Raw genomic sequence first — 25,313 nt, forward strand, 5'->3', positions numbered from 1 at the left:
ACAGGGGAGAGGCATACAGGCAGGAAGACTGAAAAATAAAAAGCTTAGGTTTTGTTCATTCTTTGAAAAATCTGTATCCTCAGATGAAACATGTCATGCTGCATTTGGAAAAATGCTATACACATGAATTTTTAGCAGAGAATACAGATTTGGATAGTCTGTTGAGAGGAGATGAAGCTACAAGTCTGGCTACTGCCTCCAGAATCTCGTGTCATTTGTGTCAAGAAAGCACAGAAAATCCTCAATCCAACTAAATGTCTAGGCTGTCTCACACTCGCTCCTCTGTTAGCCCTCAATACAAAACAACCTATCATGGGAGAAGACCCAGCTTAGAATTAGTAAAGAAAACGAGGCAAAAAAAGGAATACTACAAATAGTGGAAAAGGAACAAAGGACAAAAACCTGGAAGTTGCCCTTGTGTCATCTGAACCCTATGGACAGCCCTAGTCCTCTTAACTCCATGAAGATACAGCAGAATGAAAATAACACAGATGTAAGCATAAGTGTGACAAAGATTCCTGGTGTGGAAAGTCCTTTAGCTTGGAAAAACATGTAACTGAGGGCAAATACAAGAGAGGGCTCTTAAAAAAAAAAAAATCCCAAGCAGCACAGAAAACACAAGTGGGAAATGGCTGTTCATGGTTATTTTCAGTATAAGAACTGGCAGGCAACTGCTTGAGATCAAACTAAGAGAGGGGTTTTTTTTGTACAGCACAGTCTCACTGCAGACTCTTCATTATAGCACACATGAATGCCAAAACCTCACACAGCTTTAAAAAAAGGACTGGACAAAGCAATGGGGGAAGAAAAACAACCTGTAAAGGGCCAGAAATGCACTAACTTTGCACCATTTTTTTTTACAGAAACACCTGATCATTGCTAGATGTTGGCACATATCCTAGGAGAAAAATGACCACAAGCCTCCTCTGTTCTCATAACTGGCCTCTGCACGGCTGCTGCTGGCATCAGGACACTGGACTAGAGAGAGCCCTGACCTCACCTACAGTTCATATGTTCACGCCATTATCCAAACATTTGTTCTCTTTCTTTCATGATTGATAGCAGGTGGATTAAAAACACCCTTGGATTTCACTGCTAATGCCCATCTGCAGAGGTCCCCTCACTTATCTCCCCTATTTCTTCTCCACAAACTGTTGTGTCCAAGTCTGGACACAGCTGTGCAGCTGGCCAGCATTAATGAGACTAAATTTCAGAAAATCGGCAACTGCAATTATTAAATTGCTAAATCTTTTAATAGCAGCCTCACTGTTTAATCTCAGTACATTATCAGATATATAAAAAAAAAAATCTTAAGTCTGAAATAATTAAACATGCAATGTGTTTCAACACTTCTGTGTGCATAGCCTTAGCCTTTGAACCAAACATCAGGGTTTCTAAACACTTGAACTCCCTGACAAATGTTTGAAATTATCACATTCAAGCATTCTTGGGAAAAGAGCTTCAAAAAGGTCTGGATACAATCTGACCAAAACACTAACTTTAAAAGAAGAAGCCTTACACCTAGGCTGTGGACAAATTAATCAAAGGCAAGCCACAGGTATTACATATTTCCCAGGAGCTCTACCTCCAACTCCCCCCCACCAATAACCTCTGCTTTTCATCATGTTTATTTCTCTTTCTTCCATGCTTTAGTTGTTATTCTTCTTCCCTTGTTTACATGTAGCTTTCATGCAAGACATTACATGACCTATCAAGAGTCAAGAATTAATCTAGCAGCTCTGACAGAGCTCCTCACTGTACGCTCCTGTATTTGCACACAATAACCTATTCAGTTGAATGCAGAGAAAGTTCATAAATTTAAAGTTCATACTAACAGCAAGGCGGTAATAGACATAATGAATGTGCTTAGGAACTACAAAAGGGCTAGAAACTCTCTGCTCCCTCTCCCAGCACAAATATCAATGGGCACTGTGTAGCATGGCAACACACACATTAATTCTCTCCACAATGCTGTTTTTGACCGAAACCAAAGTAATTTTTGATGAAATTGGACACATGGTACCCATACTGCCTAGATCTAGCTCCCTTTACCGTCTCTCTTAAATTAATCATCCTGAATTAATTACCCGACAACCCTGAGGATCAGCCTAACTCAATTTGTGTATACATTTTTTAAACAAACAACAGTCCCACAGGATCCTGCTAGTGTCCTCTGGCGTTCCTGCTCGCTTTCCAAACATTGTGGTCTGCGCTACGTCAGTCCTTATAGCCAGGATGAAAACAGACTGAATTGTTACAGGAGGTATTAAATGCCTTCCACTGAGGCTGACAAGTGAAGGATCAGCATTCCATCAAGATTTTCTTTTAATATTATGCTTATATGATTCTTAATACATAGCACTGAATATTCCAGTATTGACCTCCAGATACATCAACTGCACAGTAGCTTCCTCAGGAATACATTGAACTCTCAAATGTAAAAAGACAAATGTAACAGGATTTTATTGGCTACAACTTAACCACCACAAAAGCATTTCCCTTTCTGCCCTGGCCAGAACCCTGGATCTGAGATGCAACATAATCACCACAAAAGGTATCAGACAGGGAAGGCTCTCCAAGCAGACAGTGAGTGAAAGATGAGAACAGGCTTCAGCTTCCTACAGATCAATATTCAGTATCACTTTACTGTCACTTCAGAGTACTTTAACCAAAACCTGAGTAAAGGCTATAAAAGCAACACAAATCCTAAAAACAGCGAACAATCAAGAAGCCCAGAAATGCAAAGTGTCAAGCACTTACTCAAATTTTAGATCCTATCTTCCTCTTCCTATTTCCATTACTCAGTCTCCTTAGAGGCTGCAACTGTAGCTGCAGCGAACATGGAACTCTTCCCTTCTTGAGTAAACAATCCTTTTCTTCACATTAATGCAGAATCAGGAATATAATTTTATTTCCTTTACCTCATAGTTGAGGACCTTGTTTACCAAAGTATCTTCCTGATACACACTTTGCAATATTTTTGGACACAGTATATTTTTCAGTATATCATAGCTAAGCCATTAAAATGTCAGAATTTGGATGCTGCGGTTACATTTGATTTCTGTTGCAGGCAAATCACAGGCTTTCACACATTTGACAATATTCAGTAAAATGATTCATGCTGCTTCATTTCAAGTAAAGTATTAGAAATGGAAAACACACTAAATGAATGGAGATGGACTTGTCAGCATTTGCTGGGAAAGAAGCTGCAGGAGAGTGGTAGAACTGTTGCAAACAAAAGGCTGCCAGGCTAACCTGTTAGTGGATCCATTGTAGCAGTAGTTTGGAAGGAAATCATAATTGAGTTCCCAAAAGACATGAAGAGTTATTCTTCCGTAAGGGGCTGACACATTGTGATTGGCTTCTCTGAACATGGCATCAAAGCTGTCCAAGGTCATGTATCTACTCAGAAGCTTGTGAGTCATCTTGTTTATCTCTATCAAGCCATCCAGCTCCTACAAAAAACAAGAGGAAAGAAAGGAAGTAGTGCATTTAATAAAGTGGATAAACTCAACAAGTATATAAATAACCTTGAGCAAATAGAAAACTAGAAAGAAGTCAAAATGAACAACTGAGCCTCCCCCAGTCTCTAATGATAAGCTGGAAAGAAGTGTCTTGGGATTGTTTTGTAACTATCTCCCACCAAAAACCTCTGAGACTTTAAAGGTATTCATTAAAATTGGTCCATACTGCAGATGGGTCTCAAACACAGATCTGTGCTAACTCCTCTTCCACTGAGCAAAAGTTAAAGCCACAACATTATTTAAAAGGGGTCATACAGGACAAGAAGCATCTTCTGCATTTCCTTCTTTGCAAGCTATCACAAAGTAATTTCTGCTCAGTAGGGCAACTGGTGAACTAACTTCTGTAGCAGTACTGGTAGCGATAACATCACATTTGCCATAAATCCCTCTCATGGTTTATTCCAGTGAAGAATCTACTAAGATGCAATGAAAGACCAGACCAGACATTTACAAATGTGACTACACGTGCTGCAGCCTACACTGAGCACTGCCATTCATAATGTTTCTCCTCTTGACAAGAAGTTCCTGGTATGGTTTCTGGCACTTTCTTTAAAATAAAAAAAAAAAAAAAATATTAAAAAAATAATCCATCTCTGATATCAGACACTGAAAACACCAAACACAAAGAACACAACCTCCCACTGAATAAAAGCCCAAGCCACTGCTTTTAAAGATTGCTGTGCAATGACCTAGTAAAGGAATGTCCAGTGGCTTTGTTTAGCTGTGCATCAAACTCCTTGACATCTTCCCATACCATGCTGTCAGACTTAAACGCTCCATGTTTTCAACGGATTTTCAAACCTGTGAGTAACAGTTAATTTAAGGAAAAACAACCACTATGCTTGTTATTACAGTATTGAGTCCAATCTGAGGGAAAAAACTAGCTCAGTCTTTTAACCACCTTCATTTAATTTACTTGTCTTGAAAAATTGCAGAAACTACTGATTAGTTAAGCTATTAGATCTGTTTCTCACTGAGGAAACCAAGCAGTTTTCAGCAGAAATAATTTTGCAGAAAATGAAAACAAGGAGGGGCTGGGGGGGGGGGGGGAGTGGGGGGAGGTGGGGAGGAGCACCTTAGGTCTGCTACTTTCCAACTCAAGAAAGAGTAAGAACCTGTGACCTGGTTGCTGCAGGTTTATTTCTTTTCTGGACAAGGAAAGAGCAAGATTCTCAGTCTCAACAGGATTGGGACTTGCACAGTCCCATGTATGGCAGCATATTCCAGAGCACTGTGTCAGGTCAGGCCAAAGCACGGTTTGAACAGAGATGCAGGTTAAGGCATGGGAAGAAAAAAAATCACAGCACATCAGAATTAATGAAGTACACTATATACTACAATGGCAACAGAGGATTTGCCAGTATAATCTATGATGTAGCTGGAGGTGACAGAAAGAACGTCTTTTGCAAAACTAAGCTGCTTCTGGTAGGAAGGTTGTGTCAATCTAGATGCAGTAAACCAGACAGACTTCAACCACAGCACTGTATGATTTCACACTTACAGAAAAATTAAATCAAAACATCAGAGGTTTCTCCGATTTATTTCTAGTAAGACTGCTTAAAGTATTTCCCATTATATATATTTAACTAAGGTTTAGGATAAAACAGGTTTGTCTGTTAGTCATTCAGCCTCTTCTTTCAGGAGTGACTGTACAACTGTTTGCTGAGAGAATACTTACAGGACTTCCAGCAAAGCTGGAGAAAACATTTTTTGCTTCTACCATTAAAAAACAAATACAGATTTATAACGGAGGGAAAAAAAGAAAAAAAAGAAAGACTAGACGTCTATCATTGTCAATGCAAATAAAAGAAACAAAAATTAAATTACATTAAAACAATAAAACAAAACAAAACTAGCATCTAGACCCCAACTGCAGTGTTAGCGTTCTGGCAAAACTGCAACACATCACTCACCACAATCGAAGTCAAATCCTCACTTTCAAACCGACCAATTGCCAGTTCCATTGACCTGTACATGGCTGCCGAAATTCGCTGAGTGATCAGTCGGTTCAGGTCTATTGACCTACCAAGAAGCTAAAGAAAAAAATGCTATGAAGTTTTTAACTGAAAGTCAAATTACGAGACAAGCTGTACAAGGACTATGAGACTCCACAGATTAAGACTGTCACATGGTGAACTTGCGTTCCAAACACACAGAAACAAAGCAGATGGACAAAATTTATAATTTCATGAACAAATGAGGTACTACAATTTGCATCCCAATTCTCACAAAAATAAGTAAAATCACATGTTGCATTCACATCTGAGTATTTATATCAGCATTTGATGCTTCCATGACATTAAGCCAACAACATACTGAAAACTGGTAAGATATTACTAGCAAGACAACACTACCACAGTTGACATTCCTATTTGGCTTGTGTTTGGCTTAACTGCCACAGATATTTGTATGAAGTTGTTTTTTTTTTTTATTTACTCCTTGTATGACAAAAAAGCTGATCTCAAATGTCAGTTATGCCACTTAAGATGACAGAACATAAAGTTTTATATACCTACACAAAGCCACACTGTTGGAAAATTGCCAAATATCTCCAACACAACACAGCATGAGTTAACTCACTTGGACATGTCTCTGTTTCAGCAGTGTCTCGTAACGGTTGGACTGCAGCAGCTGAATGGTTGCTCCCTGATTCTTGCATTCTGAACGTAATCGTTTATCCAGAAGGAGGCTATTAAGAAAGGAAGAAAACACTTCAAGTATATTAGGCAGCAAATCAGAGCAGAAATGCATGAATAAAAGTTCTCACTACTGGAATAGGTACCTGCCAGCCATTGCCTTGTAGTATGCAAATATCTGGTCTGCCAGCTTGTAGACAAATTGGTCAAAACATAGGTTCACCTTAGGGAAGAGAAAAAATTGTGCATTTAGAGATACTTAAAAGCAAAAGAGGGGAGTTTATCCAAGACTTCACACTGTTCATCAAACATAACTAAGAAAGTTAATGCATCCAAATTTCCCAGTACAAGAGAAGATGACATTCACTTTTCAGCATTAGTCTGAGACGTTTTGCACAGGTTTACAGGTTTCCTCACAACATATCACCCAAACAGCTACCCATCTTTTTGGTCTTTCTCCTCTGTTTATTATCTCCAACTGTTCCGAATCTCTTGTAATAAGTCTTAGTCGCCTTTAGCATAATTTTCCCATTCAGGTACAGACTATTTCTCTCTAGTAGGTAAGGTTACTTTACCTCTGCCTCAATCTCATCATAGAGGAACTGCTTCTTAAATTTAGTAAGTGCGTAATGAGCACTGTCATTATAAAGGTCCAAAGAATACAGAACATACCTGAATGAAAAAAAAAAAAAAAAAAAGTTACATGTTTACAGAAATTATGATCCTTTAGGATGGTGCAGTCAAAGTGTTGTAAGCCGGTCAATATTGTAATCTACACGGGGTTCATGAAAACAGGATTATTTTTTTTCATTTGAGTTTTTATATAAAGTATCACAATTTCTCCTTTATGGAAGTCTTTTGTTAGTTCAACAAACTCTATAGGTAAGTTTTCAGTGTGAAACTTGTTTTCTAGATGTAGCTTTCCATCAAAAAGGAATGCTTTTACCACTATGAATGCTATTTGACAGCTTTGAGGAGTAAGTACAGAGAACTTAGGGAACAACGTATTTGGCTGGTGCAATGATACTTTTATAAAAGGTTTTGTATTTCAATTATTCACCTCAAAAAGAAAATTTTGAGAATCTGGAAATTGGCAAATGTAAGAGGAAAATTTTGTAAAGGTTTAGAATACCTTCTCTGTGACTGCTTATTAAAAGCAATTAAAGCAGTAACATTATAATAAGGAATGGCAATCATTAAGAATTATCATTCAGTGGAAGAGCACCAGTAGGTCTTACTCCATCATTGACGCCTCTTTGGTCTCCAAAATGTGGTCCGTCAGAATCCAAGGCATGGACATCTCAATGGGAAACTGGATTCTTCTGCCCATGGTCAGCTCTAAGAAGAATTCCCTGAACCACAGTTGGGACAGATCACAGCATTGCTGCAGGGTTTCTTTCAGAATAAATAAGGAAGAATTATGCTTCTTATAGAAATACATCAGGAACAATACAACTGTGATTCTGATGATGCAATGTGAAATAAAAAAAGCAGGCGTGAGTCACTACAGCTATACATAGGCCAGATATGTAAACCAAAATACAAAGCCCATGACTTTTTCAAAGAGTTTTGAACTCCACATTGTACAGACAAAAACATGGAAGTGGAGCGGACTACCAGTTAAACAGAAAAACTATGCACACGAGTAAAGGGGGATTCCTCAGCTGGGGGCTGAGAAACCTGTACACTGAACTTGGGAAGCAGTAGGTGAAGGAGACAGAATTGTACCGGTTCCACCAGTACCATCTCTCCCTCTGGAGGACTGAATCGCTCCGTATGTTCCTGTTGATTAGATGGTCAGGAAATGACAGACACACACATGAAGGAGGGATTAAAACAGTTTCTGAGGCTGCTGCCAAGGGTGCAGAGGTGTGCTTCCCTCCTCTCCAGAAAACATTCATCACAAGCTTTCTTTTGCAGAAGGCTTGAGAACCAAAACGGGAGTGAACTTTTTACACTAAGATCTTCTGAAGACCTTTTGAAGTGCTGTTCCCCAGTGGCATTATGACTGACATTAACGGACTCCTCCTCCTCTGAGGGTAAAGGAGTCCAGCAGCAAAACAAAAATGAAAGACAACACAGCATGGTGATGACAAAGACTAGATACATTCAATGTCAGTAGGTGAAATCTTTAGGACAGCATGTTTCCGATTACAATTAACTGAATAGTAAGAGCAGTGAAATGACATCAAATTTACCACAACAGAGAATTTGTTTCCTCTGTACTTAAAACAAAACCAAAAAAAATCCCCAAAACCCCAAAACACAAAAACTACTTCCTTTTTATAATTTCAATGTGTATAAGGCTTATCTGTCCCTTGTTTATATAAATAATACATACATTAAAAAAAAATAGAAAAGGGAGGTAACAATATGAAATTTGATGTATTATAAACAAATGTGTAACAGGTCAAAATAAAAATCCCACCTCGATACTGAATGTCAAGTCTCAGAAAAAATTTGGACAGACAAAGGCTTTTGATAAATAAACCAAAAATAAGTTGACTTAGGCAATCGGAAACATTTTCCAGGTCGTGTTAGAGGTGTTAGGACATGCTAAGCTGGACACTGATCATCTACATATCTTACCACTGAAATTTATCAAATGAGTGTAGAAGAAAGACTCGCGATGGAATTTTTCTATGTCCAATATGGTGGGCCCCTCAAGGCTACTTCTCAAGGTTTTCTTGGAACCACTTTTGTCAGCAATGAGGGACTCTAACATAGTTCTCACCATGTAAAGCTGTATCATTAAAGGAAACAATTACGGTGGAAGGGGGGGGAAAAAAGGAAAATACACATGGTACATTAGTCGAGCAACACTGAGAATTACTATCAGTAAGCGACTGCTCCACTTCAAATTGAAAACCAGCACTGTGTGTGTAAAAAGCCTTTCAGGCAAGAGGAACAGACACAACGCTAGCCTACGCACCAGCACAAATGCCTACCCATGCCAAGGGGACCTCCACTGACACTTAGCAGCAGACCATTTGCAGTGGAACAGTTCATGTCACCACAAAAAGTAAAAGTAATAAGCAATGTCTTACCACCAAAGTTTAAAAGAGGCGGATAGATGTAGGACTGCCTCAGAAACTTGTGTGTCACATGCAATAGCTTTTCCAATCCCAGAGACTTGAGCTGCTTCAACAGCTCAGCAGAGTTTAAGGACTCTGTCATAGTGCGAACCATGTAGAGCTAAAAACCAACAGACAGGGGCAGGCAGGGGAGAGAGAATCCGTTAATAAAAACACACGGGTAAATAAGGAAGGGGAAACAGAAGCAGAGAAAATGTGTTAGTTTGTTACAAACGAAAAGCAGCACAGTAAGCATGCAGAGGAGGACATACAGAAAGGTTTCTTCATTCAGAATAATCACTACAATCTGGTACTCCCTCAAGCAAAGGGAGAAGTTTCCATTCATTTCAGAGGATGCTCGAAGAGCCATTAGCTTCTCAAATTATTTTTGCAAAGATTTCCAAGTATTACCAATCCATACATAGCCATTTTGGAACTGCATGAAACTGAGAAAAACTTATCTGAAATCCATATATTTGACCTCCCTTCCTCCTGTCAGCTGAGACAGACAAGTGTGCCAGCCCAAGAGCAGAAAAAGCAGACAGAACCATGTACTCTAAACAGCCTGTTGCAGCCAGTGAAACAAAGGCCTTAAACATACCAAGCACAGGAGCACACTGGTGGTGACTTTTCGATTTTTTTCCCCCCAGAAAATCAGAAACCAAAACATTTTTTACAATTCCCAAAACAAAATCTTCATTAAACCCATCTCACCACAATTTAAGCAACTTCTTATTACCCAAGATCATTATCCATACATGCTCTAATCCCCACAGATTTCAGGTATTGAAACACCGTCTTTACAAACCACAGTTGCCTTCAATTTTTCACCCAAAGTGCTCAGTACCTCATTTTCTTAGATGAGCTATGTATACCAGACCATACACTCTCCAAACAAATCCACAAAGAAAATAAAAAAGAGAATTATATGGAGGTAACAAGAATGAGCATTTAGGTATGGGATTTCAATGACTAGCATAGAAAACCCATTTGAAATACCTCGTTTTAGCGGCAGCAGCAGATCAAATGGATTTTAGGGAGTAGTTTTATCATGCATTACTGAACAGTAAGAGGGATCCTGTCAGAAGTCACATACTCTCCGAATTTTACAGGCAATCATTTATATTTTAAATATATTTTAAACCTACATAGACATCTACTGAATGATGGGATTTAACAAAAAGAAAAATTACTAATAATCCACCAGCCATACCAGAGATGGGAGTCGGTCAAGAAATAATTCAAATAGCTCAAAAATATTATTTAAAAAACATTATGAGCTCAATGAGAAAATATTTCTTCCCAGGAAGTCAAATTAAAGAGATTGAACACTTGGAAAAATTATGCAGAGTAGAGAGTGACAACAACCCAGACAGAAATTTTGGTTAAATATATGTCATTTTGTAAACATAAATTTAATCAGAGAAGATTTTTAGCATTAAAAAAACCACACACACAAAAAAAAACCACCCAAACCAGCAATTTTTAAGTCATTCAGGCCAGAGAGAAAACATTTCATGCAGTAATTGTTGACAGATTTCACAACCACCAGACAGGAAAATACCTGAGTGCTGGAGGGTCCCACTGCACGCCTTGGGACTTTGATGTCAAAACCACTTTTGGGGTCCTTCTCCCCCCTTAGAGCTGGGTCATTGAACGGCTCATGACCCGCTTCCCAGTCACAGACTGTCTTTCTTATGGCCTGCAAGACACTGAACACAATTCACACCACTTCAGACCAGTACGCAGGCAAGTGCATTGATGAGAACATTTTTATTTTTTTTTAAAGCATTCTTCCACAAGCACAGAAACTTTGCAACAGCATTCAGAAGCTCAGGGTAACTCAGAGCAACTGCAAATGATCTTGCCAACAACTTCAAGAATGCCACATTTATGAAAGAAATACTCCATGCTGTTTATCATAACGGACAGTCCAGAGCCGCCCTCCTCCGTCAGAAGGAAGCTGACCTTTGGAACTGGTTCATCAGAGACAAAAGCCACTTGTCAAGAATTCACCTCTGGGATCCTTAGCAAGTGCATCAAGCCATTTTGTTCTAAACCACAAAAAAGCAAATTATTCATTTCAAGTAAAGCAGATTAACCAAATTAAAGAGACACAAATCTGGCTTGAAATTAAAAGAAGCAGCAGAATTCCTGTTTCCAGCAGGACTCCAGAATTCAGCTGGAATTGATACAAACAGTTTCATCCTCTAATTCCAAATACTGAACTGGACTCCATTCAGATACTCGTCAGAAACACAGTCAGTCGTTATCCTGTGGCATGCTGAATGATGAAGCAAATGCCTCCTCCCAAAATACGCAAGTATCACTGTTTCATGAAAATCTCTGGGCAAAAAGAAATTAGCCAAAGACTTTCAACTCTTAAGAGCTTTGCAGTGAAATGTGAGAGTAAACAAGTCAAGATTAAAAGCAAATAATTAGGCATTAAACAATAAGGTCAGGAAATGTCACCAATCTGTGGGCAGATGAAGCCCTTGGAAAAGAAGTGTAAGGCTAATAAGCCAAAAGCAGCAGAAGCTAAGAAAGAAGGCAGGATGCTAAGAAGGCAAAGGAAAGACTATGGGGTCAGATGTAAACATGAGACAAAAGGAGAAGAAACACTGGAATCATAAGGAAGGTGGACAAGAACACCTTTCTTCACAATAAAAATACTAGTCCTGCTTTCATTATTGCAGTACTTACCTTTCCTTAAAATAAAATTTTTAAAAAAATAAACTACAGGGAACACAGAACTTCCTACGATAGTCTTAAGTGGCTCAAGACAGCCTGGGCTCTTACTGTAGCCACGCTGGCAGCCATTCATTTTTGACTTCAGACTTCTTCAACTTCCAAAGCACATTCAACAAAGCTCTCTTTGAATACCATACAGACTAGTAGGGGGGTACTGACTTAAAGAGCAGAACTTAACAGCTGTGCAATTCCGCAGCAAATTTAGCGACATTTGGGGGAAAGAATACAGGAGGAAGAAGGCAAGTATGCTACCTCTGAATGACATTTTTCTTCTTTTTAATGGCTTGTCTTAATGGCTCTCTAAGTGTGACCTGGGCAAAATCCTGAAGAGCTGCATAAATGGTATGGCGAATGGCATGATTGAAAACACTTTCCATCCTTCCCATCAGCACCTGAAGACCTTTGATCATGGCAATCACCTGGAAGGGGAGAAAAAAAAATAAATGTGTATATTCCTTATTTTGTTTGTATAGTTGTTCCAAAAGCCCCTTTTTAAATACAGAAAGTGAGAAAAGGGGAATTAACAAGTTCCAAAACATAAAGGAGATTTTACCTGTGCACCTCCTACATATTGAATGGAGAAAAACATGCTCTTTCAGAGTCGATACAGGACATGCTTGTCTTTTTGCAATGAGTATAGAAAATACTTATAGAGAATATTCTCCTTTGTATAGAATTAAATCTTCGGAAAATCCATGTAAAAAAATATTTATCTTACCTCAACCAAAGCAAACTTCTCCTCACTAGTATAATTGTATCTTGTTGCTCTTTCATACTCTTCTGCATTGTCAGGACAATCTTTATTAGAGTATTTGTCCGTTGGGTGTACCAGCTTCCATGAATACTGCAGTTCACACAGCAGAATAGCGAGAAAAAAAGATGGAAAAACAAAACAACAAAGGCCTGAGAAACACAAAATATAGCTGGACACAAACAACAGGCTTTAAGAAACAAGCCAGTGTTTTCAAGAGTATCTGAAAATTATTACTGACACTATTCTCAAAACCTGCACAAATTCGGAAACTACTATCTAGTGGAAATGCCAAACAATAATTTGCCTAACAAATTTTCTCGAAAGCTAGTGATCCTGTATTAGCTCAAAAAATGCAATTCACACTCAGCAGGTAACGTGCTTCAGACTATTTTTTACTGAGCAAATGGTAGCATAGGTGAAAGTTTCCTCTCCACTTCAGGCACAAGAAACAGAAAGACCTTAGAGCATTAATTTAAAAAAAAAAAAAAAATTCCATCACACTCGCACACAAAAAGAGGAGCCTCCAACTTGGCCAAATATTCACATTTAGAATTCAAAATACACCTGGAAAACTATACAGTTTAGGGGTGGGGGTGGGTGGGCGTTACGTTTACTAGGCTTAAAGGTGTGAAAATAGCTATATTATCTGTGACATCATCTGCACAGCATGTATTTCTCTTAAATACTGTCTTTTCAGTCACTGCAAAGACAAAAATGTTCCTGACCCGTGTCAGGCTGATCTAATATCCATCAGGGTACATACAGTGAAAAATCCTAGTCCCATTTGAATAAAGTTTTCTCACAGTTTGACTTCAGTGAATAGTGAACAGATTACACAGCAATACAAATTTGCCTACTATAACGGATTAGTATTTGCACCAATTTACCTATGGCAAAGAGAAGCATCACACCCTGCAACCTAAGTGCAACAAAGAGGACGTGGGAAATCATTAAACAAAGATGGAGCATCTTGCGGGCATTCAGTTAACGGGGTTAAGTTGGACATCAAATGCATGATGAATTTTTTTTATCTGAACATGACATATGTAACAAGGTTTATGGATACTGAGTGACTGCAGAAGACAGGTGAATAAGTAGGATACTTAAGGTAAGAATAAACTCTCAACAGGAGTACAGGGAGAAGGTAAACACGAATTTACATGAGAATTACTTAAGGGAATCCATACAAATCAGAAAGACAAAGAAAAGCAGTGATGATAGGAAAAAAAACCAAAGGACTGTGGTCCTCAGAGAGTTTGTCCTGGAACTTGGGAGGATAAAACCAGCGCTAAGAAGAAACCCTAAATGCAGCAGTTTGCAATGACAGAAATAAAGGCAGCAAGGCTGGGAGTTGCAGAGGCCAGAAATAGATGATAGCAACCTCTCTTAAGAGGGAGAAAAGGAGAACAAAATTTTCACCATAAAATACAATGTTGATTTAAATACGAATAGGATAATACAGGAAAAAGCATGACTCATCTACTGGCTTTTGAAAGAGGCAGTTAAAAATACAGAAAAAAAGAAAACTGGGTCTTTAGCTATGCCCATTCTGACTGCACTGGATTCAAGCAGTACAAATGGCTTGATGTTCCCTCTCAGAGGCAGAGGAGAAGCAAGTCTGGCTTCTCTCATACAATATGTCATCTCTTTCAACGTTTCCTAGAACATGCTTTGGTGCAGGTGAGACGTGTGGCTTTTATCTAAGTGTCTGCAGCAATAAAAAGGACTCCTACATCCTCCTCTTCAATTTCTGTCTTGTGCGGTTTCTTATCAGAAAAAGCACAGTCACTTTTCTAACTAGCATCTGTTTTTAAAATAGATTATTAAAACATAGAGAAACAACTCTGCAGGTTATTTCCCCTCCCTCACCTCCTCTCAAATTTTCCTTTCCCCACATTTACCTTCCTTTTGACTAAAAGCCTAATATAAAGCCAATGGGAGCCTTTCCATTCATTTTTGTGTCCTTGGTTAAGACCTTACGTGCTTCAATTTACCAAGTGATGACGTCTAAATATAGCCAGTTGAAGCTGTTCTATCACATCCTGTGTGACTGCACATTGGTATGGATATTTCTATCAGAATACAATTTTAAACAATGTTTAGAGGAAAATAATGAAGTCTTGGTCTACAAAAGGTATGTATCAAGAGCAACATGAAATCATCTGGTTAAGGCTTACTGGTGATCCCCTATCCATTAAATATAACAATTTGAACGTACTGTATGAGATTGTACAAGCTACTGGATCTTCAAAGCAGCAACATTACTCCTAACCTCTGAGAACTTCATGTGCCTGCCTCTGCGAATGTGGTTTGGAGCAGGAGAAGAAAAGGAGTGAAGGAAGAAGGAAGAGGGGAATTAAGGGATCAAAACACAACACGCATTTTTCATTCTGTTGAAGTAGTCTGTCCAACCTCACCAAGCCACCTCTTTTTCATCTGGTTTTATTTCCCAGACAACATACCACTTCCATAACATGTGCACTCCACTGGGAGAGAAGCTGCAGGCCTTGGAGAGAGAGATCAAAGAGTTTCCGATATTCTGCATCTGTTTTCTGAGCTTCCTGTCGACCAGACCCAGTCACCACCTAGCACATTATTAAACAACAACAAAACAAGAAAACCACAAACCCACATCAAAACGTGCTGTATCCACCATCCATAGCCAAATTTCTACACAGATTTCTTTTAAGCATTAAACCAGCATTATGGACCAACACCTGCATTAATATCAGCCTTTTCTTCTACACTTACACAGCTAAACTTCAGATTTTAGTCAAGACATATTGTTGCAGATGAATTAAAGACGTAAGTCATATATATATTTATATACGCTCTATTTTTATATATGTATACATGTGTGTGTATACATGTGCGGGGGTTTTTTGGGTTTTTTGGGGGTTTTTTTAGGGGGGGGTGTTTAACTAATCTCTTAACTTTTAGTTTCATTTAAACTGTTATGGGCACCCATTTGGAGTCAGGGTTAGACAATCTATTCCAAAGAAGACATGTCAAAATTTCTAGGATAGGGGTGGGGCAGAATAATACTGCGGTTTGTGAGATGTATCATTACTATTTTACATTTAAATAGCACAAATATCATGCAGAGATTGGGTACTAGGCCCTGCAGCCAGCTTTTCTTGATCCAAGTCAGCAAGCTTTGTCAATTGTCTAGCCTAAGGTTTACCTGCTCTTCAGATACTTAACAATAACTGTTAATCAGTGACATGAAATTTGCACATACAGCTCTAATCCCACAAACCTCACTGTTGCTGTAACGAGCCAGTTCTGATATGAAACGCATATGGTCTTCTCTGATTTGGATCATCTGCTCACAAATATTGTATTGGGGACTGCTGCTGGAAGACGTGCATGTCCATCTGTTTCAGAAGACAAAAAAAACCCCACCTAAATCAGTTTAGGCAATAAACAATACAACTGATACTGCAAAGAAAGATCCGTAACGCGTGACCTTTTTTTAAAAATCTTCCTTCTCCTCTGCTTGAGGCCTTTCCCCTTTTCACACCTCTACTTCTGACCCTGCACAATCCATTAGGGATGGACTACCCTTCTGAGTTCAAATAGCACTTCTTCAAAGACTTAAAAGCCCAACTTTTTTCTTTTTGTGTTTGTTTGTCTGTTTGTTTTAAAGGATGTTGCTATTAAATACAAATCAGCATCTCTCTCCAGGAGCATACACTCAGGGACAGGCCTGCAAAGGATTGAAAAGCAGGGCAGAAGTATAGGTATAGGCTGTAAGATACATTTAGTTACCTTCAGATTGTTTTTGATTACACTTGCTTAACCATGAAGAGCCTACAATAAGCTCCCAACTATAAAAAAAAGCATTATTAAATACCATTAACATGTTAACAAGAGGGACACAAAAGACATGCTACCAAGAATGTCATGTTAAGTAGCCTCATATTTTTAGTAGTTTGATAGGCCCACTGTCATTCATTTTCTCTTAGCAATTACATGCAGGTTATAGGTTTTTTCTGCAGGAATTAAAACACAAAGCACTGCATTCTAAATTCATGTAACTGCATGGAGGGAAGGTCTTGGAGGAGCACAGAAATGTTCACTAAAAGAAAGCAATAACCATAAACTGTGGAACCATTTATGTAAGAACTGGCTGCATTTTCCAGTCATTTTGCTGTGCTGCACATCTAGCCAAAAAAAAAGGGGAGACAAGCTAAGTTGCTGCTCCATATACAATATACACATGCCTATTTACCCATGCACTACTACTGCTCACCTTGCTTAGCAAAATCCTTCATTTCTTTTAAAGAAAGTTTCATATTTAAAGGAAAAATAAAAATGAAATTAGTGTAAGATGAAATTCATTTCTCCCAACCCAGGTGATAAGAAATGCCACAGATAAAAGAATAAGCTTAGCAGCATAGAAAGGTCTTTAAACAACTTGTTTCTTTAGTTGTAGTTATTACATGAACTACATTAATAGTGAAATACCCACACCAAAAAGTAGACCAAGATAAAAATCCTATTGCAGTCCTTATCGCAGACACACAGACTAATGGGTGATTATGAAAATCTACTCCAAGGATCTGACTTTCCGCAGCCCAGATGCTCCCCTCTTTGTTTCCTTCTCCCTCTTACCTGGATTTATTTTCTTCGTAATGGGCACTGGTCTTAATGTATCTTGCAAGTTCAATCTGCATATCACCAAACAGCGGGACAACCTGCAACTGCTGTACACAGGGAATAAATCAGATTAGATAAATTATTAAACACAAATCTTAGTGAAAGAAAACCTTTATCTACCCATATTATAGTCCAAAGTGATCTTTATTCTATTTGATTATATTTAAAATGCAAGGGCAATTACCTTGAAGATCACATCTTAACCAACCTTAAAGAACTTGTCTATCTTGGCTAAGTTTATCCTTTTCTTTGCGTCCAGCTTATAGATGTTACTGACACTTCCATCCATCAGGTACAATCCAAAGCCCATAACCTGAAATAGAAAAAAAAAAAAAATCAAACCTCTCTGTAAAAGGACCTCAGAGGTAAATAAATACCTGCTACACTAAGACCGTTCTTCATATCATTAAAATAAAAAAGTAGTATTTTAAAAACAGTCCTGAAACACCACCTTCCTTCAAAGAGAAGTATTTTCAAATACACACATTTAGTATTCTTTTCCTATATGTACATTAGTAGTTTCTACACTAACATTAGCCTGATCAGTTATCCTTAGAAGATGCTGCTTGTTTGTGTAAAGGTTTAGCACACAAAAGAAGCCAGACTGTAGTTTCAGTGAGGTTATTTTTACACAGGGTTTTTTTCATTTCCATTTTATTAAAATTCTGTGCATGTAAAATGATCTGTAACAGAAGTTTAGATCTAACACCTCTGAGTGATTGCCTTTTATGGCTTTCGGCACATCTCTGAATTTTACACACAAGAGCTCAGAAGCATCAAAAAAAATATCTAATGACATTTTGCCCAAATTATTCATTAACATGAAGTTACAATTCAGTATTTACAATAGCAGGAGCTGAGCATTAGCCACTTAATGTGTTCTAAGCAGAAGTCCTAAATATGAAAGACACATTGGACATCCCTGCAGACAGAACACAAATTCTCTAGCACTTGTATGTGGTTTCAGGATGCTTCCATTTGGTCCTAGAAAACAGAGCTCTTCAGAAGTTAAACACTGAAGCGATTCAAAATATTTGTCATGAGGCAAATTTTCTGTTCTTACTCTATACCTTTTCTTCCACTGCAAGATATGCAGCTGGTATCAGCCACACTTCACATTGCCCAGCAGCCTCTTATTACATGTACATATTCTAGTTAACTAAACTTATCTACTTACCAACCCTAATTTTAAGTTACTTGTTCCCCAAAATAGGTAATATACAGCTTCACCTCCAAAAGCTTTCTATAGAAACTTGCCACATATCTAAAAATACAATGTAGTAGTTCCTTTCTGTTGTCATTAAACTTCATAGACACAATTCCATAGAACTGGTTTCCTAGCAAGGCTACAGTTCAATTGGGTCAACTTCAATTTATGAAAAACAAAAATGATTACGAACTTTCTAAACACAGTTAGCATGTAATGTAATAAAAAGACAGTGGGGGGATGGGGAGAAAAAGGAATAATTTGTGTTATTTGGTTAACTGGTCCCTTTTAAAAAAAATTACAAACAATCAGGAATTCAAACATCTGTGACTTGCCTCAACCATTCTTTTTTAATTTTATACCTAAAGGAAACCTACTTTCAAAAGCATATGTTTCTCACTGGGCGTTAGATACATTTTGTTTTCATAGTAGTCCATGCACAAATTCACAATATCTGCAAGAAGCTCTTCATAGCCAACAATCACCTCCAACTGCTGCTGTAAAGACTGGGAAAAAAGAAGAAAAGGATATTAATCAACTAGTTATACTCCCCAGCAAACAATAATTACTACCAAACTGGAAGAGTTTTATTTTGCTAGTTTTGTAAAGCATTAGGTAAAAGACAATTCTGCAAAAAGACACTTAAAGCTTACTTGTGTTATCTTGTTGTGGTTGGCAAGGAACATGGAGAGGTTCTGGGATTCTTGAATGGACTGAGGATCTGCCATTTTCCGCAGGAACTGAGCAGCTCTTTGAAAACAGAAGAAAAACCGGTATATCCCTTCAGCAGGGTGCTTGTAGCAAATCCATCCCCTCTCAGTAGAAACACACCTGCCTCCAAATCTGCCAGGGGAACTCTAAGCTGTGTAAGTGCCATTCTGTAAGTGCCAGTACAACGGCATATCATTCACTGCTCGTACAAGACTCAATCTCAGTACATCTCCCACTTCCAAACTTCTGAATCAAGCAAAAAGAGAACTTGGCAGATGTGGTCAGTACTTGTTTGCTACAGCTTAATAAAAGTGAGTTATCCAAACATATACTGTGGATTCAACAAAGCTGTCAAGAGCCTGTTTCATCAAGGATGAAGGGAAGACTTTTTAAGAAAACAGTTAAAAAGAAAGGCGAAATTTTACTATAAGAGAAACATGGACTTAATTTATCTCAAATGAACTGTTTTACAATCCCAAATCACTCCCTGCACCCTAGTTAAAGGGCCAAATCCAACCCAAGCCAAGAATCATTGGATATATCCCTCAACTGACAGGGACAGCAGTGGCTCTATAGACCCAAGACACGCAACAAGCCAGGAAAAGTCAGTCTTCCAGAAAACAGTTTGTCCTCCAGAAGCACGCCTCCAAAGAAAAAGGCAAAACAAGTTTAAGAGGTCTTCAGGCACAACTACAAAAGGCAACTACTGGCAGAGGTAGAAATTAAATCTCATGAAAGTGGAAGCAGGACAAATAAAATTGGCTAGTCGTTGGCTGAATGGTTTTCTTTATGAATGACCACAGACGATACAGCTGGCAGAAAGACTTTCTCTACTGCTCTGACCACTGTATTGGACAAAAGACACCTGATACCATCTGGCAGCTCAAGCATAAAACTTGGTCACTGGTATCCAATCCTTCTCCCCTCCCTGCTACACCTGCGGTCATGACAACCTTGAAGGGCAAACCTGAAAGGTCTTAAGAGTAAGTGTAACAACTCTCAGTTACAAATGTCGAAAGTGGATACCAAAAATAGAATAGACTAGAAATAGAACAGAAGTAGCACAAGCGACCAGCAAGCCATGCTCCTCTCAAACTTAAAAAGAAAAGCTTTACTGAGCAAAGTATACTCATTGTGTTTCACATACACCAAGACAGAGGTGTTAGACAGCTTGGCAGTAAAAAGCAGAACAACCTTTTGCTGCTGGAAGAACAGCATAAAATAACCCAGGTTTACTCAACTGCCTAACTGCAGTCAGCGCATCCCTACTTCCCAGGTAACTGGTCCCCCGTTTTTGAAGAGCGAGCTGTTGGCAAAAGAGCTGCTGCTGCCATCTCGTGGGACGCCTGTACCCCGCAGCGGAACCGCCAGCCCTGCGGCTCCTTGCCACTCACCGCTTGTAGGCGGAATGGTCGTTCTTCACGCTGCACTTCATATTTTTCAACTCATCCAATACCGCAAACATGTTGATGAATTTGCCCAGTGTGATCAGATACGCTTCAGACACAAAGTCCTTCCTCCTCTCCGCGTGGCACAAACGTCTCACCTCTCCACAAAATCGTTCAATAGCGTTTCTCTAATGGGGGAAAAAAGAAGAAACTGGGGGTAAAAGCCAGGATGTTTCCAGGAAAAAAGTTCCATCGCCTAACTGGAACTGGTCCAGTGAAAAGCACCACTGAAAAGCACCACTGAAGCACAAAAATGTTTAAAGCCTGCAAGGCTAACAAGGCATCAGCACAGGCTTTCCAGCTCCACCCCTGTGTACTCGCAGTGACTTCTGCTGCAGAGCTTGCCTGGCACAAGAGCCAAGGTTGTTCTTTACAGATTGAAGTCATAAAAGTTTAAAACCCCTTTGAAACAAGTGATTTAATGCTCTTCAGTGAGGAAGTGTATATGCATTAAAAGGCAGACTATAGGTATGTACCCTTAAAACAAAAAAAACCCCACAGCACACTGTACATGCCAAATCCCAAAATCATCCTGGCACGTGTTTATTTCAGGGCTCATTTCCAAGCATATGTCAAGGTCATTTCAGATAGAGCCTACAAGTACAAAAACCCCAGTAACTTCGAATGTAAAGAGGAATCTGTTCTGACTTTACAGCGCTGATCTGCTTGAATGAAAGGAGACTGTTTGTACTCAGTAAGATCCGCCAGTTGGGGAAGACAACAGGAAATACTACATTTCGTTCTGTCTCCTCTTCCTGTGTGCTCCAGGGCTCACAGGCTCTAGCTGCTCCAGCTCCTTCCAAATAATGCCTGGAAACATCCTCAGTCCATTGAACCAAATGGCAAGCTGCCAGCACGGGAAGAGAAAGCAAGACAGACTGCTATTCTCCAGAGCCCGTGTAGCTCGGGTGGCTGGAGGGTCACAACAACTGGGTTAGTTCGTCTCAGTTAAAAATTTCCATAGCAAAGTTGCACCTGCTGCTCTGGTGTCCAGACTTGTGGATCACTCACTCCCCAACAAATGTTTTTTGTGTCAAGATTCTTTTAAGTATACATGTGAAATGTGTTATATTTCCATTTCCTTTCTTCCTAAAGTGCCAGATCTCTGTCCCCATGTGCTACGTAGGCACCATACGCAATTACCTTTGATTTTATGCTCAAAGTCTTAATAGAGATTGTCTGAAGTTTTTAAGATAGTCATTAGAAATTCTGCCCTTCTGTGAGACACTAAAGGGTTGGGTTTTTTCCCGAAGTATAATGACTAGGTTCAGTATCTGAGCACACAATATAAAGCATACAAAATAGGAATATAAAAATACAAGCCCACTGACAAATTTTGTTTCCGTTCCTTTTACCTGAAAATACATAAAATTCATCAGTTTTGTGACTTCTGGCTCCAGAACTTCCACAGTTTTCTCATAAATTTCTACTCTGTTAGGCTGCTCGTTGCACTTGACCTGAGGATAATTAAAAACACCATTACACTTGAAACCTTCCCTGAGAAAGCCTCAGAAACTAAGATCCTGAGAAAATGCATTATCATCCCAAACAGACAAACTTGAGGCGTAAATTTCTGGAATTGGTAATTGTATGCTAGTCTTCTAAACTTAACTGTGTGTAAAAAAAATAAATTTTAAAAAATCTAAGATATTTCTATTACCTCACAGCAAATAATTTAGTTGTCAAACACCTCTGTACAGTTAGGACAATGCTCTTCCCACATTAAGCCACTTGCTCAAAATCAAGCATTAAAATATGGCCAGAACTACAAATTAAAATAGATTATCTGACTTCCACCCTAAATCTTTAAATCACAGGATAAGCTTTCTTTGCATTTCAGTACAAATATAATCACATTACAAACTCCTTATAAAGCAGGCAGATGTCAACTCATGGTTATAATTCTGTTTCATTTTTCTGCTGCACCTTAGTATTTTTCCCACCTCACAGATGTACAACCATTCCTAGATACTTCAGGCTGACTTGTCACTATTCACAGGCTTTTATTTTTGTATACAGATCAAAAAACCAGTACATAGCTCTGACATTCAGAAAACTACTACTTAGGATGTCAAGAAACTGAAATGTTCAACCCAAACGTTAATTGTTACATGCCATGCTACTTGTAAAACCTGTTCTGCATTTAAGTATTGAGTTGGCGAGTGGGAAGGGTCTATTCTCTTGAAAGAAATTTTGACCTCAAACAGATCCAACAGTCAAAGGTTTTCCTTCTAGAGCATATTACCCCTACACTACTCTTGAACCAATCAGTCAAGCTGACACAAAGCCCATGAGGTATTGCTAAGATGCCTTATCAAAAAAAAAAAAAAAAAAAGTCCAACTGGTCCCCAAGTGCTAAACCACTATTCTATGGCATGCCCAACTTAAGAATTCAGGAGTCAAAGTAAACTACATTTTGGCATTTATTGACAAAGTTCTACCTGCATCTCCACTCCAAAACAAGACCAAGACAGAAGTTTACATTTTGCATGACACGTTAATTTTCATCCTTTACCTGAGGAATGGCTCTTGAGCAGCTTCTCCATGTGTACAACATGACTGCATACTCCTGACCTTCTTCTAGCATTTCATTCTGTAAGACAATACAATTAGCCATTGTAATACAAAAGGGTTAAATCCACTTGTCTTCCATTATTCCAAACCCTCATCCAAACAAACCACAAAATGTGTGTGTACAAAAACACACGTATTACAAGCTGAATGATACATCATCCTGTACGCATAAAAAAATATTACCATAATTCATAGGCTCAGCTGGCATATTACATCTATCAGAGCTGACCAGCTACTGATGTCCATCTTAGCTATAATCCAACAGCTAAAAAAAAAAGATCCATTTATTCTCAATCATCTGGTTTAGCACCCAATCAATTCTGAGAGAATTCACATCATCATCTTTGTACCACTTCAGCCAGCGAATACCTATGAGATCACTAATCAACAACTGCAGCAATTATGCTTACTCCCCAGATCAGATTGGGTTTTGTGTTGCTCTTTCTTCCCTAAACTAAAGACACCGTGATCTATAAATATAAATAAAAATGCTAATCTGAGGGGAGAGGGTGGTGTGGTGGTGTTTGGTTTTCTTCTTCAACTTGGACGCTGCAGGTGGAATGGTCAAGGATGAAAGAGTCAGCACATGCAAAGCAATATCCTTTTGCACTTATCAAAGGAGAGGTCCAACAACATCCAACCAATCAGAACAGGTTAAGGAGTTGCTAGATAAATTTAAAAGTAGATTAGTGTAAATTTACATAATTTTCAGTAGCATGTCATCAGGTGCTTGATCTGCGCACTCCACTGTTTGTGAACTGACCTCTAGAATTAACAGGACATATTTACAAGAGTGCCATGAAATAACAAGTTCAGTACCGACCAGCATTTGCAGCCTGCAAGTTCTTTTGTATCCCAAAACAGCTACACCATCAGCAGACATGGAGTTACTAGCATGAAGACTTATCTTCTATTGTGGAACTGTTAAAAACCACAGAATACCTAACACAAAAAGCATGTCAGTAAACCACTAACACACACACTCCTCAGTGAGGAAGCCAACAAAAACCCTTCAACACCACTAAACTGACAGATAGTGGAAACTTGGCAGGATGGAAAGTAGTTTTTCACTCAAGTTACGGCAGCAAGCTGTCAATACAGCTAACTCACTTCAAAACACTGGAAATTCCATGCACAACAAAAGCAGGAAACTTCTGAGCAACATTGGTTGATCAAGAAGAAAGATAATTTTAAAATTATCAATAAGTATATGTGTGAAAAAAGAAAATCTATGGACTTTTTTATCTTACTGCCTCCCGGAAGTGTTGGAGATAACTTGGTTTCTGGTTTTCTGTGACCACAATTCTTAAAATGAACTGCAAGAGGACACGTGCCTCTCCTTTTATTCCAGGTAATACAAAAGTATATATCTGAACATCTACTTACCATGCTAGAATGGACTGTAGCTTGCTCAATGTATCTTGCAATGCCAGTGACAAATGCATTTCTGTCTTCAAAATTAGTGTTGAAGTTTGGCTGCAGAGAAAGCAAAATACAGAATTAAATCTTTGGTAGGGAAAAGCATTTTTATATATATATATATACACACACACATATATATAAAATATAAACATAGTTTGGTTTTGTTCTTTTGTTTTTTAAAGCACATACTCTTCTTAACAGCAACAGGAAATGGAAAAACTTTTTCCTACGATGACAACATACCTGGTAAAGCAGGGATGATGGTGGGGGTTCAATACACGGTTGCTGATCTGGCAGTGGTAATTCTTCCAAGAGATCCACATTGGACAAGGCATCTTCCAGTGTTACTTGAGCAGTCATTTTGCACCTGGTTAAAAAATACATACATACATACATACATGTAACTTTCTATGTGTTACTATATACACAGAAAACAAATGAGTAACATGAAAAGCAGGCAACTCCTTATGTTGTGGGAAATGTGAAGCTTCCTTTCAACCATAATGGAAGGGAAACAGTCAAACTGAAACCCATCTGGTTTTAGTATACA

The 25,313-nt window shown here is 38.6% G+C and overlaps 1 protein-coding gene across 3 annotated transcripts in view; it reads right to left on the reverse strand.

Annotated features, from left to right (window-relative positions):
• The window catches only part of CYFIP1 (cytoplasmic FMR1 interacting protein 1), a 76,583-nt gene that overhangs the window by 33,222 nt on the left and 18,048 nt on the right, over positions 1-25,313 (reverse strand). The window contains exons 2-22 of one of the 3 annotated variants that reach the window (XM_040584828.1): positions 25,007-25,130; positions 24,728-24,817; positions 23,283-23,360; positions 22,123-22,224; positions 20,714-20,895; positions 19,262-19,358; positions 18,986-19,114; positions 17,610-17,714; positions 17,357-17,448; positions 15,999-16,116; positions 15,202-15,324; positions 12,704-12,829; positions 12,238-12,404; positions 10,799-10,946; positions 9,208-9,355; positions 7,399-7,555; positions 6,736-6,832; positions 6,307-6,383; positions 6,105-6,213; positions 5,438-5,557; positions 3,256-3,455 (exon numbers count right to left, since the gene is read on the reverse strand). In XM_040584828.1, coding sequence (XP_040440762.1) covers positions 3,256-3,455; positions 5,438-5,557; positions 6,105-6,213; positions 6,307-6,383; positions 6,736-6,832; positions 7,399-7,555; positions 9,208-9,355; positions 10,799-10,946; positions 12,238-12,404; positions 12,704-12,829; positions 15,202-15,324; positions 15,999-16,116; positions 17,357-17,448; positions 17,610-17,714; positions 18,986-19,114; positions 19,262-19,358; positions 20,714-20,895; positions 22,123-22,224; positions 23,283-23,360; positions 24,728-24,817; positions 25,007-25,123 — 2,582 coding nt within the window. In that variant the 5' untranslated portion in view covers positions 25,124-25,130. Of the gene's footprint in view, positions 1-3,255; positions 3,456-5,437; positions 5,558-6,104; positions 6,214-6,306; positions 6,384-6,735; positions 6,833-7,398; positions 7,556-8,749; positions 8,904-9,207; positions 9,356-10,798; positions 10,947-12,237; positions 12,405-12,703; positions 12,830-15,201; positions 15,325-15,998; positions 16,117-17,356; positions 17,449-17,609; positions 17,715-18,985; positions 19,115-19,261; positions 19,359-20,713; positions 20,896-22,122; positions 22,225-23,282; positions 23,361-24,727; positions 24,818-25,006; positions 25,131-25,313 lie in introns of those variants that run through there. The other 2 variants (XM_040584827.1, XM_040584830.1) reach the window with 2 other exon arrangements.

The sequence above is a fragment of the Falco naumanni genome, chromosome 2, assembly GCF_017639655.2.
Source record: "Falco naumanni isolate bFalNau1 chromosome 2, bFalNau1.pat, whole genome shotgun sequence".
Taxonomy (NCBI): domain Eukaryota; kingdom Metazoa; phylum Chordata; class Aves; order Falconiformes; family Falconidae; genus Falco; species Falco naumanni.